Consider the following 15,813-nt stretch of genomic DNA (forward strand, 5'->3'; position numbering starts at 1 on the left):
TTCGTTAACTCTCCGCACATTGTCTGGAGTGTGTGCAGTACGAGGCCTGCCGCTGCGAGGACAATCCTCAATATTGCCGTGCCCGCTTTCATCACGTGACCTGCTCGCCCACCGACTAACTGTACTGCGATCGACAGCAGCATCTCCGTACACCTTTTTCAACCTCTTGTGGATGTTTCCACTGTCTCGTTTTCACAGCACAGGAATTCTATGACAGCACGTCGCTTCTGACGAACGTTAAGTGTTGCAGCCATCTTGAAGACGTGCTGTGACGGCGCCACTCACGGGAACAGGTTGAACTAAGTTTGAAAACAAGCGGGAAGGATTTATTTGCACACTGTAAGACTTTCAGACATGCAGAATGAAAACTGTATTTTTACATAAGTAGTGTGCGTTTCTTATGGAGTGACCCTTATCCGATAGCTTTCCATTACACATATTCACTGTCACAAAATAAAAAATCCTTTCGTAGGAGTAACTCTATAGGTGTACTGCTGATTTAGTTGTAGTGTGATGTGCTTCCCGTACTGACCATTTTGCTGCTTCCTCGGCTGTGTGCAGGACGCCGATGATGGACTTGCTGGTGCAGCTGTGCACTTCTCACCGGCTGTCGCCCGGCGGACACAGCCTGCAGCCGCTGGGCGAGAAGGGTGCGCTGCCCTACAAGCCCTCCACGCCCATAGGGCTGCTGGAGGCCTGGAGCGTGCGCGTCCTGCCCAAGGGCGCCGGCGCCGCCGCCGCCGCTGGAGCCGCCCCCGCGCTCCAGGAGCACCCGCACCAGCTGCCCTTCCAGCACACCTTCCGCCTCCAGGTCAGTCTCTCTCTGACTACTTCTGCGAACCGGATTGAAATCGCCGGTTGCGCACAGGTGGTTTACATGGAGTACTTACGTGTTTGCATACAGAAATATTTAATCTAACAGTCCTTTAATTCTGCTTCAGTCTAACATAAAGAAGGTGTATATTAAACCTTTTTAGTGTTTTGTTCGTTGGTGCTGTAGATGAAAGTACACACACTTGTCGTATTCATCGGCAGCATAGTACTTAAGTCCCCTTTACACGACCAAACAATTTGTCTAACATTAGTAAGTTTGCCAAACATTTTAGAGTGTTTGATGTGTTTGAGAGGAAATTTCATTGACGGAAAATTGGACAAGATAGCGGACGTTGTTTGCGTTTGACGTTTTACACCACATGTGTAATAAAGTTTTATTACAGTTTACATCACTGTATTGTGATTTCATACATCTGTGACAACTACGATCAAATATAAAAACAATGTAGCACTTGGAATTACCAGAATGGTAAAAGTGTAGCTTGTTTTGCAGCGGTATCCACTATGTGATCAAAAGTATCTGGACACCCCCAAAAGACACGGTTTTCATATTAGGTGCATTGTGCTGCCACATACTGCCAGGTACTCCATATCAGCGACCTCAGTAGTCATCAGACATCGTGAGAGAGCAGAATGGGGCGCTCCGCGGAACTTATGGAAGCGAACGTGGTCAGGTGATTAGGTGTCACTTGTGTCATACGTATGTACGCGAGATTTCCACACTCCTAAACATCAATGGGTCCACTGTTTCCGATGTGATAGTGAAGTGGAAACGTGAAGGGACACGTACAGCACAAAAGCGTACAGGAAAACCTCGTCTGTTGACTGACAGAGACCGCCGACAGTTCAAGAGCGTCGTAGTGGGCAATAGCCGGACGTCTATGCTGACCATCACACAGGAATTCCAAACTGCATCAGGATCCGCTGCAAGTACTATGACAGGCTGGAGGTGAGAGAACTTGGATTTCACGGTCGAGCGGCTGCTCATAAGCCACACATCACGCCGGTAAATGCCATACGACGCCTCGCTTGGCGTAAGAAGTGTAAGCAATGGACGATCAAACAGTGTAAAAACGTCGTGTGAAGTGACGAATTACGGTACAGAATGTGGTGACCCGATGGCAGGGTGTGGGTGTGGCGAATGCCCGGTGAACGGCATCTGCCAGCGTGTGTAGTGCCAGCAGTAAAATTCAGAGGCGATGGTGTTACGGTGTGGTCGTGTTTTCCATGGACGGGGCTTTGCACCCCTTGTTGTTTTGCGTGGCACTATCACAGCACAGGCCTACGTTGATATTTTAAGCAACTTCTTGCTTCTCACTATTGAAGAACAATTCGGGGATGGCGACTGCATCTTTCAACACGATCGAGCACCTGTTCATAATGTACGGCCTGCGGCGGAGTGGTTACACGACAATAACATCCCTGTAATGGACTGGCCTGCACAGAGTCCTGACCTGAATCCTACAGAACACCTTTGGGATGTTTTGGAACGCCGACTTGGTGCCAGGCCTCACCGACCGACATCGATATCTCTCCTTAGTGCAACACTCCGTGAAGAATGGGCTGCCATTCCCCAAGAAACTTTCCAGCACCTGATTGAACGTATGCCTGCGAGACCGGAAGCTGTCATCAGGGCTATGTGGGGCTGCACCATATTGAATTCCAGCATTAGCGATGGAGGTCGCCACGAACTTGTAAGTCATTTTCAGCCAGGTATCCGGATACTTGGGATCATGTAGTGTATCTCGTGATACAGGTTAAGTGAAGAACAGAATAAGAGACGCAAAAAGTTTTTTTGAAGCAGGTAAATTGTGTGAAATTTAACACGTATTTAGCTGTCGTCTAGATATTGTTCGTGCATTTGTAATAGCACAGCTAAAACTTAAAAAATTTTGTTAATGTTTTGCAATCCATCCCATGTTTACTATTTTTTTTTTTCAATAGCTATGTAGTTTCGAAATCAGGCCGTTCTTTTTGAAACACCCTCTATATTTCTCTCTCATTTTAAATGATTCCCTGGGTCAACAGCTTTTCTTCTTCTTCTTCTGCCTGTTCTTGTTCTGCCTGTTCTTGTTCTTTAAACACAGTACCAGTGCCAGAAATGCGTTGCTGCATTTGTAGCCATTCCCACTAGTGTCAAAATAGAGCCTAGATGAACAGCGTCTGCTCGGAAAGTTAAATTTCCGAAGTTATTGGATCGTGTACGGGCTCGTTTAAGATCTCCGTGGATAGATGAGAGCGAATTTGACAACTAAGTTTGGTCGTGTACGGATACGTAAGCTGGGCTGTGTGGGCCGACTCGGCTCTAGTGTCGCATATGAGGGACACGTGTTTGTTGCAGGTGCACCTGCCGCGCAACCAGCTGCTCGTGTCCCGGGTGACTCCGCAGATGGGCCTGGCCGCGGTGCTCAAGATGGCCTGCGACGAGAAGAACCTGGACTCCAGCAAGTACGAGCTGCGCCACCCCAGTAAGTAGCCACCGCTGGGGTAGCTCTTCTACTAACCATCAGTCCTGGTCGTCAAACTGCGGCCCGAACTACCAGGGGGAGGCCACCACATTGGGGTCACAGACATGCTTCAAACCTTGTGAACCGTCAACTAGGGCGATTCACAAACAACAACTTAAGTGCACATTTTATTCCAAAAACGCTATCGTGGAAGTAGGGGCCAGGAGGTGCTGGTGAAAAAACGTGCATTGATAAGGTTATCTTTTATTTTAAAAGGTGTTCTCAGTAATAAGTTTTTAAGTCTGGCATTTCTTTAAAGAAAATAATTTCAAAGCAATTTCAAATAGCTTGACAATTTGCATTATAAAAAGATTACGAGGCATAACATTAACAAGTTGCCAATAATGAGTTTTTAACTTGACACACACACACACACACACACACACACACACACACACACACACACATATATATATATATATATATATATATGTTGTTGTTGTTGTTGTGGTCTTCAGTCCTGAGACTGGTTTGATGCAGCTCTCCATGCTACTCTATCCTGTGCAAGCTTTTTCATCTCCCAGTACCAATTACAACCTACATCCTTCTGAATCTGCTTAGTGTATTCATCTCTTGGTCTCCCTCTACGATTTTTACCCTCCACGCTGCCCTCCAACACTAAATTGGTGATCCCTTGATGCCTCAGAACATGTCCTACCAACCGATCCCTTCTTCTGGTCAAGTTGTGCCACAAACTTCTCTTCTCCCCAATCCTATTCAATACTTCCTCATTAGTTATGTGATCTACCCATCTAATCTTCAGCATTCTTCTGTAGCACCACATTTCGAAAGCTTCTATTCTCTTCTTGTCCAAACTATTTATCGTCCATGTTTCACTTCCATACGTGGCTACACTCCATACAAATACTTTCAGAAATGACTTCCTGACACTTAAATCAATACTGGATGATAACAAATTTCTCTTCTTCAGAAACGCTTTCCTTGCCATTGCCAGCCTACATTTTATATCCTCTCTACTTCGACCATCATCAGTTATTTTGCTCCCCAAACAGCAAAACTCCTTTACTACTTTAAGTGCCTCATTTCCTAATCTAATTCCCTCAGCATCACCCGACTTAATTAGACTACATTCCATTATCCTTGTTTTGCTTTTGTTAATGTTCATCTTATATCCTCCTTTCAAGACACTGTCCATTCCATTCAACTGCTCTTCCAAGTCCTTTGCTGTCTCTGACAGAATTACAATGTCATCGGCGAACCTCCAAGTTTTTATTTCTTCTCCATGAATTTTAATACCTACCCCGAATTTTTCTTTTGTTTCCTTTACTGCTTGCTCAATATACAGATTGAACAACATCGGGGAGAGGCTACAACCCTGTCTTACTCCCTTCCCAACCACTGCTTCCCTTTCATGTCCCTCGACTCTTATAACTGCCATCTGGTTTCTGTACAAATTGTAAATAGCCTTTCGCTCCCTGTATTTTACCCCTGCCACCTTCAGAATTTGAAAGAGAGTATTCCAGTCAACATTGTCAAAAGCTTTCTCTAAGTCTACAAATGCTAGAAACGTAGGTTTGCCTTTCCTTAATCTTTCTTCTAAGATAAGTCGTAAGGTCAGTATATATATATATATATATATATATATATATATATATATATATATATGACAACAGGGAAAAACTATCTTAAAAATAGCTCTATGTAAAGGAAATTGCAATGTTTGACATTAACAATAAGATTATTTTTAACTTGTTATATCAATAAGGGAGCAATAAAAAAAGGAAAAAAGAAACAACTTTCAGTAGCTAGCTTCTACTAAGCAAAAATAGTTGTCTCTCGCCAGTTACATAATTTATATTTGCACAAGATAAATGTGAATAAGCCATAGACAAACCTTCACATTAAAGGCAGTTCCCCAAAAAAATTTTCCTTAGCTCGGTCAGAGAGTGACACGTGTAAAGGGGCCCAAATCACAATGGTCGCAATAGTCGCTGTTGGTCTACAGGGCCACAGGAGATCAGCCGCAAAACTTGCATTAGAAGCCACCACATCCCCGAAATACCCAAAACCAGAAGATGTAGCAAGGGCGGTGCCTGCACAGACTCTGAACCACAGAGACCCTCGACACCGACCCTAAATCACCCAATCGAGGTGTGAATCAAACGGCCCGACCAAGAAGCAATTACCACATTCCCGCGGACCGGCAAACGGAAGCTGTGTTGGGACGACCCGAACAAAACCACTGGTGAAGAAACTCATTCACTTCACTAGAACTTGAAAAACTACTCAACTTCTCACTCTCCACCCCAGCGCCGGGAACACGTCGCACTTCCTTATGCTCGTCAGAGCCAACCGCTGCCAGTGGTTTCAACGCCAGAGGGCGGTAGCGATCCAAACAGCGCGCCAAACCGAAAGCGCCACCGCAAACACTGGACGCGGAGCGAAAACACTCCGCCTGGCGCGCTTTTCGAAGAGCCGGACACAACTACGGCTCACCTTATACACCTTTGATAGGCCATTAACACAACATAATGTGCAAGTAGTAAGGTGCACTACTCTAGTAATTCCTATAAAATCGCAAGAGAAGTTTCACGCGACTATTATGTAACTATCGACACTGAAGTGCCACAGAAACTCAAAAGGCATGCGTATTCAAATACACAGATGTGTTAACAGGCAGAATACGGCGCTGCAGCCGGCAACGCCTGTATAAGACAAGTGTCTGGCGATACCAGTTTCTTTGGCTCTTCAGTGTAGTAACGAGCACTACTCTGGCAATTCCGAGAAAATCGCGAGAAAAGTTTTGCGCGTCTAGTATGTAACATTTATCTGTGACTAGGCGCTGGACATTAGAGTTGGTGGCTGTCAAGTGATTAGCGTCTGAGCTGTGTGTGTCTTGATTGATTGAGAGGAGACGGTTCGACTCCCGTTGAATGTTAATTTTTAATCTATACTATCACAAGGAAGAGAAGTTTTTCGAATTGTCAACGTGTGTTTTCCCTTAGAAACAATCAACTTTCCCTGTAAGTGCGGGAAAACTGCATTCATTCGATGTAGTAGATGGCGTCACCGTTTATGTTCTCCATGCCGGTATGACAAATACCATCCTGCAACATGTGATACCGAAAGCACATCCGACGACAACATTAATCTTGGAGTTTGGCACATTGTGTCTTACTATACTAATGAATAACGTCATTCCCATCATTATTTATCGACGTTTGATGTGGACTAAATAGACAAATTCACTACAACCTCATGTCCGCCCCGATAGCTGAGTGGCCAGTGCGACAGACTGTCATGCCAAGGGGTCCGTGTTCGATTCCCGGCTGGGTCGGATGTTTTCTCTGCTCAGGGACTGGGTGTTGTCTTCTCTTCATCATCATCTCATCCCCATCGAAGCGCAAGTCGCCTAAATGGCGTCAACTCTAAAGAATTCCACCAGGCGACCGGTCTACCGGATGGGAGGACCTAACCACACGCTATATCCAGTTCTACTACAACCTCATGAAAATGCGCATGGTTCTTTTCATTATATTACCTCTCAAATGTCACACAAATTAAATAATGTAACCAGTGACGAAAAACTATAGATTAAAAAATAAGTGTTTGTAGGACTCGAACCGTAGGCCTCATCCACAACCCTCTTGCTAAGAACAAACCCTAACCCCCCCTTTTTTTTCTGAAATAGCTAAATTTCGCCCACAGCGACTTCTTCCCGCCAGCACCTTCGCACAGGTGCATCTAAAGCTCTGGGTATACCGAGCTGAACAATCCGCCATATTGAATCCCAATCCGAGGACAGTGTTCTATGCTTCGCGTTGCGTATGGTAGTGAATCAGCGTTCTTTTCGTCTAGTGGTTCGGTGTGCAGCTCCAAACTGCTCAAATAACAGACATGGTCGCTACAATTTTACCGGTTTGCTTCAAATATAGATCGGCGTAAAACGTGGCTTGTGAATTCAAGGCCCAAAGATTGGACACCAAAGTCAAGCAACTGTATGTGTGATGTAAATAAAAAAAGATTTTTTGTTTTGTTTTAGAAATAGATATGCTTACAGAGCGGTGATAATGAAATTATACATGTAAGAAGTATGTTTATTTTAATCTTGTTGCAGACTATGTTTACATAACACGACGTAACGTTCTTAGCAGTAATCCACGCGCTTTCAAATCGAAACCGAAGAGTTCCCTCATGGGTTACTTCTATTCTGTCGAGGAGTTTCTTGAAGAATGAAGCTGATTCCTATGTCATATTGTTGATTGCGTTAACTTTAAACTTATGACTCGACTTTCTTGGGTTCATAAACATTTTATTTATCTGGAAAAAGTCAGCCATGTTTTAAGTTGTATTTTATTTATCTGTTATTACTTTTATGTTGTAATTTCATGTACTGACGTGTTCCGTGACCTTGGTGATTTGTTCCTCAATTGGGTCGTACGGCTCCAGACGAGTAAATAAAAAAATAAATACTTGCAATGGGAGACCAGGCCATTAAATCAAAATAATGTGCAAATAGTAAGGTGCACTACTTTCGCAATTTCGAGAAAAACGGCAAGAGAAGTTTTACGCGTCAAATACGTAACTGATGTACCCATACTACAAGCTGAACAATCCGCCATTTTGAATCCCACGTCGAAATTGCCCGTTTTAACGTTACAGTACACTAAACACTTTTAATATTCTCTTAAGGCCATCAAATGTACATTCCTTGCACAGATGATATTACAGTTTAATAATAGACTTACATTTGACTTTAAGAGGCAAGCAGACTGAAGTAAGGTACAAGGTACGTGATTAAACGAATATTTCGAGATGTTATACATTCAGTTACGTTGCTGATCTAAAGATTTACCAAATACAGTTAAAATGCATTACCAGCATTGTGTAAGAGTTGCATTTTCAAACAATTACAGAATAATGTTAAAATGGAACGCAACAGGCATAAAAATTTCATGACAGCGCAAGAAGGAATTGCATGAATACTCCCAATTCTATTGACTATTTCAAAAGCTTTTAAAGAAATCAGACAGAAGTCATTTAAGAAGTAAAAGACCGGGGAAGTGACATACTGTTAGGTAAAAATGGTACCTGCAGCAATAATTGCGAATATTTTGTTACTGTCAGCAAGTTGCGACAAAGTATTATAAATTTATTCTTTCTACGAAATTGACAGCGCGTAGGATGACTTGTGGTTTCATACAGTTGTCGTAAATGAAATCAAGAAAAGTAGCTTACTTCGCGAACTTACACCACTAATTCCCGGAACTGTCCGTTTCTGAGCCAAAGATATCCCTTGAGAATGGGAAGAGTTACCCCAAAATAAAATACTGTATGACGTAAGTGTGAAAATAAGCAATGTAGACAAATTTTTGTGTCGAACGGTCGCTTACTTCAGATACCAATCGAATAGTAAAAATGGCAGCATTAAGTCTTTGAACAAGATCCTGAACGTGGGCTTTCCACAACAGTTTGCTATCAATCTGAACACCTAGAAATTAGAACTCTTCAGTTTCAATAATCATATGCCTATTCTGTGAAATTAAAACGTCGGCTTTTGTTGAGTTGTGTGTTAGAAACTGTAAAAACCGAGTCTTCTTATGATTTAGCATTTTATTTTCTACAAGCCATGGACTTACCTCATGAACTGCACTATTTGGAAGAGAGCCAATATTGCACACAACATCCTTTACTACCAAAGTAGTGTTGTCAGCAGACAGAGATATTTTAGGATTACCTGTAACACTAGAGTGCATTTCATTTATACAACTAAGCACCAGGAGTGACCCCAACACTGCCCCCCCCCCTTCCCCCCTCCCATTTGACAGTACCCCACTCAAGACCCCCATTATAGCCATCCTCAACACTGTGAATAATGATCTTTTGCTGTCTGTTGTTAAAGTAAGAGGTGAACCAGTTGTGATCTACTCCCCATATTCTGTAATGGTCCAAATTCTGGAGCAATATTTTATGATCAACACAATCAAACGTCGTAGTATCAGAAAATATGCCTAGTGTTCGAAACCTATTGTTTAATCCATCCAGTACCTCACAGAGAAAAGAGAATACAGCATTTTCACTTGTTAAACCACTTCTAAAGCCTTCATAGCAAATAATGTGACATAAAATGATCAGTCATCCTTACATAAACAGCCTTTTCAATAACTTTAGCAAACACTGATGGCGTATAAATAGGTCTGAAATTATCTACATTATCTTCTTCCTTTTTATAAAGTGGCTTTACTATTTAGTACTTTAATCGTTCAGGAAAGTGACCATTCCTAAAGGTAAAATTACAAATATGGCTAAATATAGGGCTAACATGTGCAGGACAGTACTTTAGTGTTCTGCTAGGCACTCTATCACATCCATGAGAGTCCTTAGTCTTCAGTGATTTAATTATTGACTCAATCTGCCCCTTGTCAGTATTACAGAGGAGTACTTCAGACATCAGTCTCGGAAAGGATGTTTTCAAGTTTGGGCGGGTGACGGAACATCACTTAAGGAGGGGTGGGAAGGATGTCGAATAGGATATCTTTAATTTGAGGGCACGACGATGTTGGAGTATTCCAGTCAACATTGTCAAGAGCTTTCTCTAAGTTTACAAATGCTAGAAACGTAGGATTGCCTTTCCTTAATCTAGCTTCTAAGATAAGTCATAGGGTCAGTATTGCCTCACATGTTCCAATATTTCTACGGAATCCAAACTGATCTTCCCCGAGGTCGGCTTCTACCAGTTTTTCCATTCGTATGTAAAGAATTCGCGTTAGTATTTTGCAGCCGTGGCTTATTAAACTGATAGTTTGATAATTTCAACATCTGTCAACACCTGCTTTCTTTTGGATTGGAATTATTATATTCTTATTGAAGTCTGAGGATATTTCGCCTGTCTCATACATATTGCTCGCCAGATGGTAGAGTTTTGTCAGGACTGGCTCTCCCAAGGGTGTCAGTAGTTCTAATGGAATGTTGTCTACTTCCGGGGCCTTGTTTCGACTCAAGTATGTCAGTTCTCTGTCAAACTCTTCACACGGTATTATATCTCGCATTTCATCTTCATTTACATCCTCTTCCACGACGATAGGTAATCGAAACTCTGACGAAGGATGTAGTTCAGTTATTCCAGCCGGGGGTGGAATTGTGTGATGAAAGGGGGAGGGGGGCCGCACTCCTTTGCGGTCGGTTCTTGGGAGGACTGGGTATGTGAGGGGAAATTGCATGGAAAATCTGTATGCGGGCTATGTCTGATGGATAGTACCACTCTGTGAAGGCCTGAGTGAGACCTTCAGCATACGGGGAAAAGGAGTTATTGTCAGTGCAGATACTCACTTCCCAGGTGGCAAGGCTGCTGGGAAGGATTTTTTGATGTGGAAGGGGTAGCGACTGTGTAAACGCACAACTATTGCTGGTTGGTCAGCGTAATGTGGACGAAGGTGTGGATGGAGCCATCGGAGAGGAGGTGGTCAATATCCAGGAAGGTGGCACACTGCGTTGAATAGTACGAGCTGAAGTGGATGGGGGAGAAGATGCTGATGTTGTGAGGGAATGAGAATAGAGAGCATTTGGCAAGAGTCCAGATCATAAAGATATCACAATGAAACCCGAGCCACACCAGGTGTTTGGGGTTTCGGGAGGCTAGGAAGGTTTCCTACAGATAGCGTATAAACATGTAGCCATAGTAGGGTGCCGCGGTTGTACAACAGATTTCTTTGTATACCTTCCCTTCAGAGCAGAAGTAATTATGTGTGTCACCACCAAACAAGCAAGCAAGCAGCTCTTTTTCTCCATTTCCCCTGTACACATATGGGTTCAATCCTTAGCATAAGCCTCCTGAAGAGTGAACCCCACTCGTGATTTGTTGCAGTAAACCTGGAGGAGAGACTGCGACCGGAGCTGACTCTGGGCGACTACGGGCTGACGGAGGTGTGCGTGATGGCGCGCGACGCCAGCGGTGCGGACGCGCTGGCCCTGCAGAAGGAGCAGGAGCGGAGGCGGCGCCGCGCCAAGCAGCAGCGCGGACACGCCGCGCCGCCGCCCCCCACAGTCCGCCAGGTGGGCCCCGGAGGCTGTACACTTGTAGGCTACTGCTGCTATTCAGCAAAGTAGGCATCTCGACTTAAAGGTGCTGTGTCGGGTCCATGTACAAACTTGAAAACTGGCTTAAACTTTTTGAAATAGTCTTGTTTAGTGGTACATGGGGAGGGGGGGGGGGGGGGGGGGGGAAGGGAGAGCCAATGATGATTTGGTTGAAGATGGTCCAATCATCCTAATGTAGCTACATCAATAAATAAGCAATTATATCCTCCCATGTTGTACAGTCGTGGACAAAACGAGCGAGACCCCTCGCCTTTTCGTTATGCTGATCCGCACAGCCTTAAAGTCTGCTGCACAGCATAACAGGGAAGGCGACGAAGTGCTACCAACATACCACGCACAGGCGTGAAATTGACAAACTATCCGAATTTTCTCAGACTGTTTTCAATCACGAGTATGACTATGTTAATGCTGATTTGTGAGTTAAACACTACACGTAAATATAAGATATAAATGAAGGAAGAAACGCTAATCAGTGTGAAATGTACTAATAAAAATAAATTTCAGCTTATCGAGATAACATAACTGTTTTACTAAGACAAAGTACCCAAAATCGTTACTAATTAGCAAAACGGGTTTTAAGGGCTGGGTAGACAGACAGACGGTCAAGAAAGTGAGACTAGTAGGGTTCCATTTTTACCGATTTAGGTGACGAAATCCTAACAACGATAATAGCTACGACAGTTACTGAAGATGAGGGCCGCATAAATAAGCCCCTCTACTCTTTATTGGAAATGTTCTAGTCGCAGTCGATACATCAGCATATTACTCGTAGCTATGCTTTCGATCCGTATCACGTTTACAGTAATGCAAATAAAATCCATTTGCCTATGCACGTGGTAATTCAGATCACACTATTAATGCCACCGCGTTTTAGAAGTGCGAATATTCCCATTGCCAGGTAGCTTAAGAAACACTTCGGCTAATGAACGTTTTCTGGCTGTGGCGAGTCTAATGGAGAGATCGAAACACTGTAGAATACGTTTGGCAGCAGAATTATCCTACTCGCTAACAACAGTATTTTGTCATTTCGATAAACATCCCGAATGATTGTCACATAAGCGGTGACATCAAGGTAGAAAATGCTTGTTTCTGAGTCCAGAAAGCTCTGTGCAACGGAAACTGAAGATCATTTTGCCATTTTCATTGCGAAATTGCCGGATTATTCAAGTCTGGGGTAATAATAGAGGGCTGTTTGCGTGGGTTGTCTGCTAGAGTAGTGAAAGGTGTTTGCTACTGCAAGGGAGGTCTGGTTTGTTTTCGGTTCTAATCTCGATGGAGGCAAATAGACTGGCAGTAAAGCAATTGTAAGAAATTCTCGCGCCCCCAATACGTTTTATTGCTATCTTCATTCTTTACCGGCGTCCTGTGGATGTAAATATGAAGGTGTTGTAGAATTTCATACTTCTTACTGATTACTTTTTCCGCTTCAGTCAATAACTGAATTGACTTACGTGTGGCATTGAATGATTTTTGACTGAATTTCGTTATGAATCTTCATGCATTGCAAAAGTTGCACATTTTCATGGTAGGTCAGCAACGGTAATGCAGTATGCCTGGTCTGAACGTTGACACAGACCGTTTCGCAGCCGCATAATATTTCGCTAATTGGTAACGACCTGAGGTACTTCCTCTTACTAAAACAGTTATGTTGTATCGACAAACTGAAATTCATTTTTATTAGTACAGTTCATAGTAACTAGCGTTTCTTCTTTCATTTACATCATATATTTACGTGTTGTGTTTAACACACTAATCAGCATAGTCATACACAAGATTGAAAACAGTTTGACAAAGTTCGGATAGCCTGTCAATTTCACGCCTGTGCATAGTATGTTGGTAGCACTTCGTCGCCTTGCCTGTTATGCTGTGTGGCAGACTTTAGAGCTGTGCGGATCAGCATAACGCAAAGGCGAGGGGTCTCGCTCGTTTTGTCCATGACTGTACATTTCCTGTTCTTGGGTCTGTTTTTGCACACTGCATAAAGAGCTCATTCAGAAATTGTTGACACTGACAAGCCAGTGAGGAGGCTTGATCCGTACATCTTGTGATGTCTTACGAGGGGGGACCCAAAAGAAACCGGATTGTTGTCATAAAAAAATTTATTGATGAACCTTTTTTACAAAATTACTACAGTCAGCTTCAAAATACCCTCCATTACATGCGATGCACTTGTCAAGTATCTTTCCCCACTGTTGGAAGCACGTTTCAAACTCTTCAAGTTTGATATTGTCCAGTGCCCTTTGTGAAGCTGTTTTTACCGCCTCAACATCGTCATAACGCTCCCCTTTTAGCGTTTTTTTTTCATTCCTGGAAATAGGAAAAAATCGCACGGGGCTAGGTCCGGCGAATACGGAGCGTGGGGCACGACAGACCACCTCCGAGATGCCAAATAGTGGGTCACTCGTAAGGCCGTGTGTGCTGGAGCGTTATCGTGATGCAGAAACCTGATCGCCAAAGTTCCGGGCGTTTCCTCCTCACATCCTCTCGCAGACGCCTTAAAACATCCAAGTAAAAGTGCCGGTTAACAGTCAGGCCAGGGGGTACGAATTCCCGATACACAATTCCACGAACATAAAAAAGACAATTAATCATAGTCTTCACATTTGACCTCACTTGCCTCGCTTTTTTTTTGTCTGGGAGAGTTGGGAGTCCTCCACTGGCTTGACGCTTGCCTGGTTTCTGGGTCATACCCGTAACACCAACTCTCATCCCCTGTAATGACTTTCTTCAAGAAGTTCGGATCACGTGCAGTGCCTGTTTCCAAGTGATGACTCACATTCGTGCGGATGCTTTTTAGCTCCTGTGTGAGAAGGCGCGGAACAAATTTAGCAGCGACACATCTCGTGCAAATCCTCACGCAAAATCTGCTGGCACGAGCTCCAACTGATTCCTGTCTTTGCAGAAATTTGGTCGATCGTTTGGCGACGATCCTGGTTGATCTTTTGGCGGACCTTTTAAATGTTCTCCTCGTTTCGCGATGTCGAAGGGCGTCCAGAACGAGCTCGGTCTTCAACACACATCTCACCACGTTTAAAGCGCCCAAACCACTCGAAAACCTGTGTGCGGCTCATAGCGTCCTCCTGGAAAGCTTCCTGAAGCATTTGGTCTGTCTTCGTTGCAGTTTTTTTTTAAGCAAGAAACAAAGTTTCACACACACTCTTTGTTCTTTTAAAGTTGCCATAACGACTTCGCAGAGGTAGCCCGCCAACAGTCAGAGAAACCCAATACGACACTTGCACGTTCAGCTCTACACTGTAGACTTGGCCACTGTTTCTATGTTTCGATACAGTGTATCGATACGTGGAACTGTTTCAGTGTTTCGGAACGGCTGTGCTTCACTGTTTCGAAACAGTGGTGTTTCATTCCGCCCCCGTCTCGGATAACCAGACCAGATTCGATCTCGAGCCACACACAGAAACTGAATCGTTGTTTCAAAATAAGGTTGTTTCAGTCCACCTGTGCTTAGAACGGACTAATTGTATCGAAACAGCGATGTTTCATTCCGCTGTGTCGGACGAGATTCGGGCTCGGCACAGGTACTGAAACACAACATACCACTTCATGAAACACTTTAAAGAGTGTCGAAATCTTTTTGACAAGCAATAGCATGAAGCTTAAGATATCCGAAAATAAAGCTCCGTTTCTAGCTGACTGCCCTATTCCGAAATGGCGTAACATCTGCTTTATAAACACTAACCAAACAATAAAACAACGCATAAATCAAAATAATAAATATGTAAAAATCATTCAGTTAAACTACACTTTTTTTATAACATACGCTTCTCTGTTCACGTACAGTAATCATATTAAGAAACGCAAGTAAGCCTACAACATTTTGAATAAAAAAAGGCGTAGAGTGACAGTTATTAGACATACACATATATTTGATGTAGGTATAATTGCAAGAAATCTGTTTGACATATCACTGATAGTGATAATGGTATAATTGCTAGCAATCTGTTTGACATATCACTGATAGTGTAATGGTGAACGGGAAGGGCTGGCAAGCATGGTGAATTTATAGTAACGGTTCGAAACACCTTGCAAGACAAAATTTTTTTCTGTTATATTTTGTTATTTATTCGAATTATTTGGCGTTATTTGTGAGTCTATAGTCACTGTGCCTATTATCCAAAATGATTCCCTTTGTGTGGATGGAAATTAGCAGGATGGGTATATTACCCATACTAACATAATGTGGGAATCCCGGTAGCATATCCGTTGTTTCTGCAGTTTGCTTCCATCTCCAGTTCCGTTTGTGGTGGTTCTTCTGTCTTCAGCTATGGCTGTCCTCAGCCAAATGAAAAGTATGAAAGTCACGCGACACGAAAGCAGCGCATTTGCTGCACGAAATACGAAACTGCCAAGACGCCCAAGTGGTAGTATCATACTCTCTGCGATATGATTAGCGCTC

General features: G+C 43.3%; 1 protein-coding gene across 1 annotated transcript in view; it reads left to right on the plus strand.

Annotated features, from left to right (window-relative positions):
• The first annotated feature begins 571 nt into the window (after window positions 1-571).
• Window positions 572-15,813, plus strand: part of LOC124553252 (protein piccolo-like) — a 137,071-nt gene continuing 121,829 nt past the window's right edge. The window contains exons 1-3 of the mRNA XM_047127139.1: window positions 572-811; window positions 3,176-3,302; window positions 11,167-11,354. Coding sequence (XP_046983095.1) covers window positions 572-811; window positions 3,176-3,302; window positions 11,167-11,354 — 555 coding nt within the window. The remainder of the gene's footprint in view (window positions 812-3,175; window positions 3,303-11,166; window positions 11,355-15,813) is intronic.

This window comes from Schistocerca americana, chromosome 11 (genome assembly GCF_021461395.2).
Source record: "Schistocerca americana isolate TAMUIC-IGC-003095 chromosome 11, iqSchAmer2.1, whole genome shotgun sequence".
Classification (NCBI taxonomy): Eukaryota; Metazoa; Arthropoda; class Insecta; order Orthoptera; family Acrididae; genus Schistocerca; species Schistocerca americana.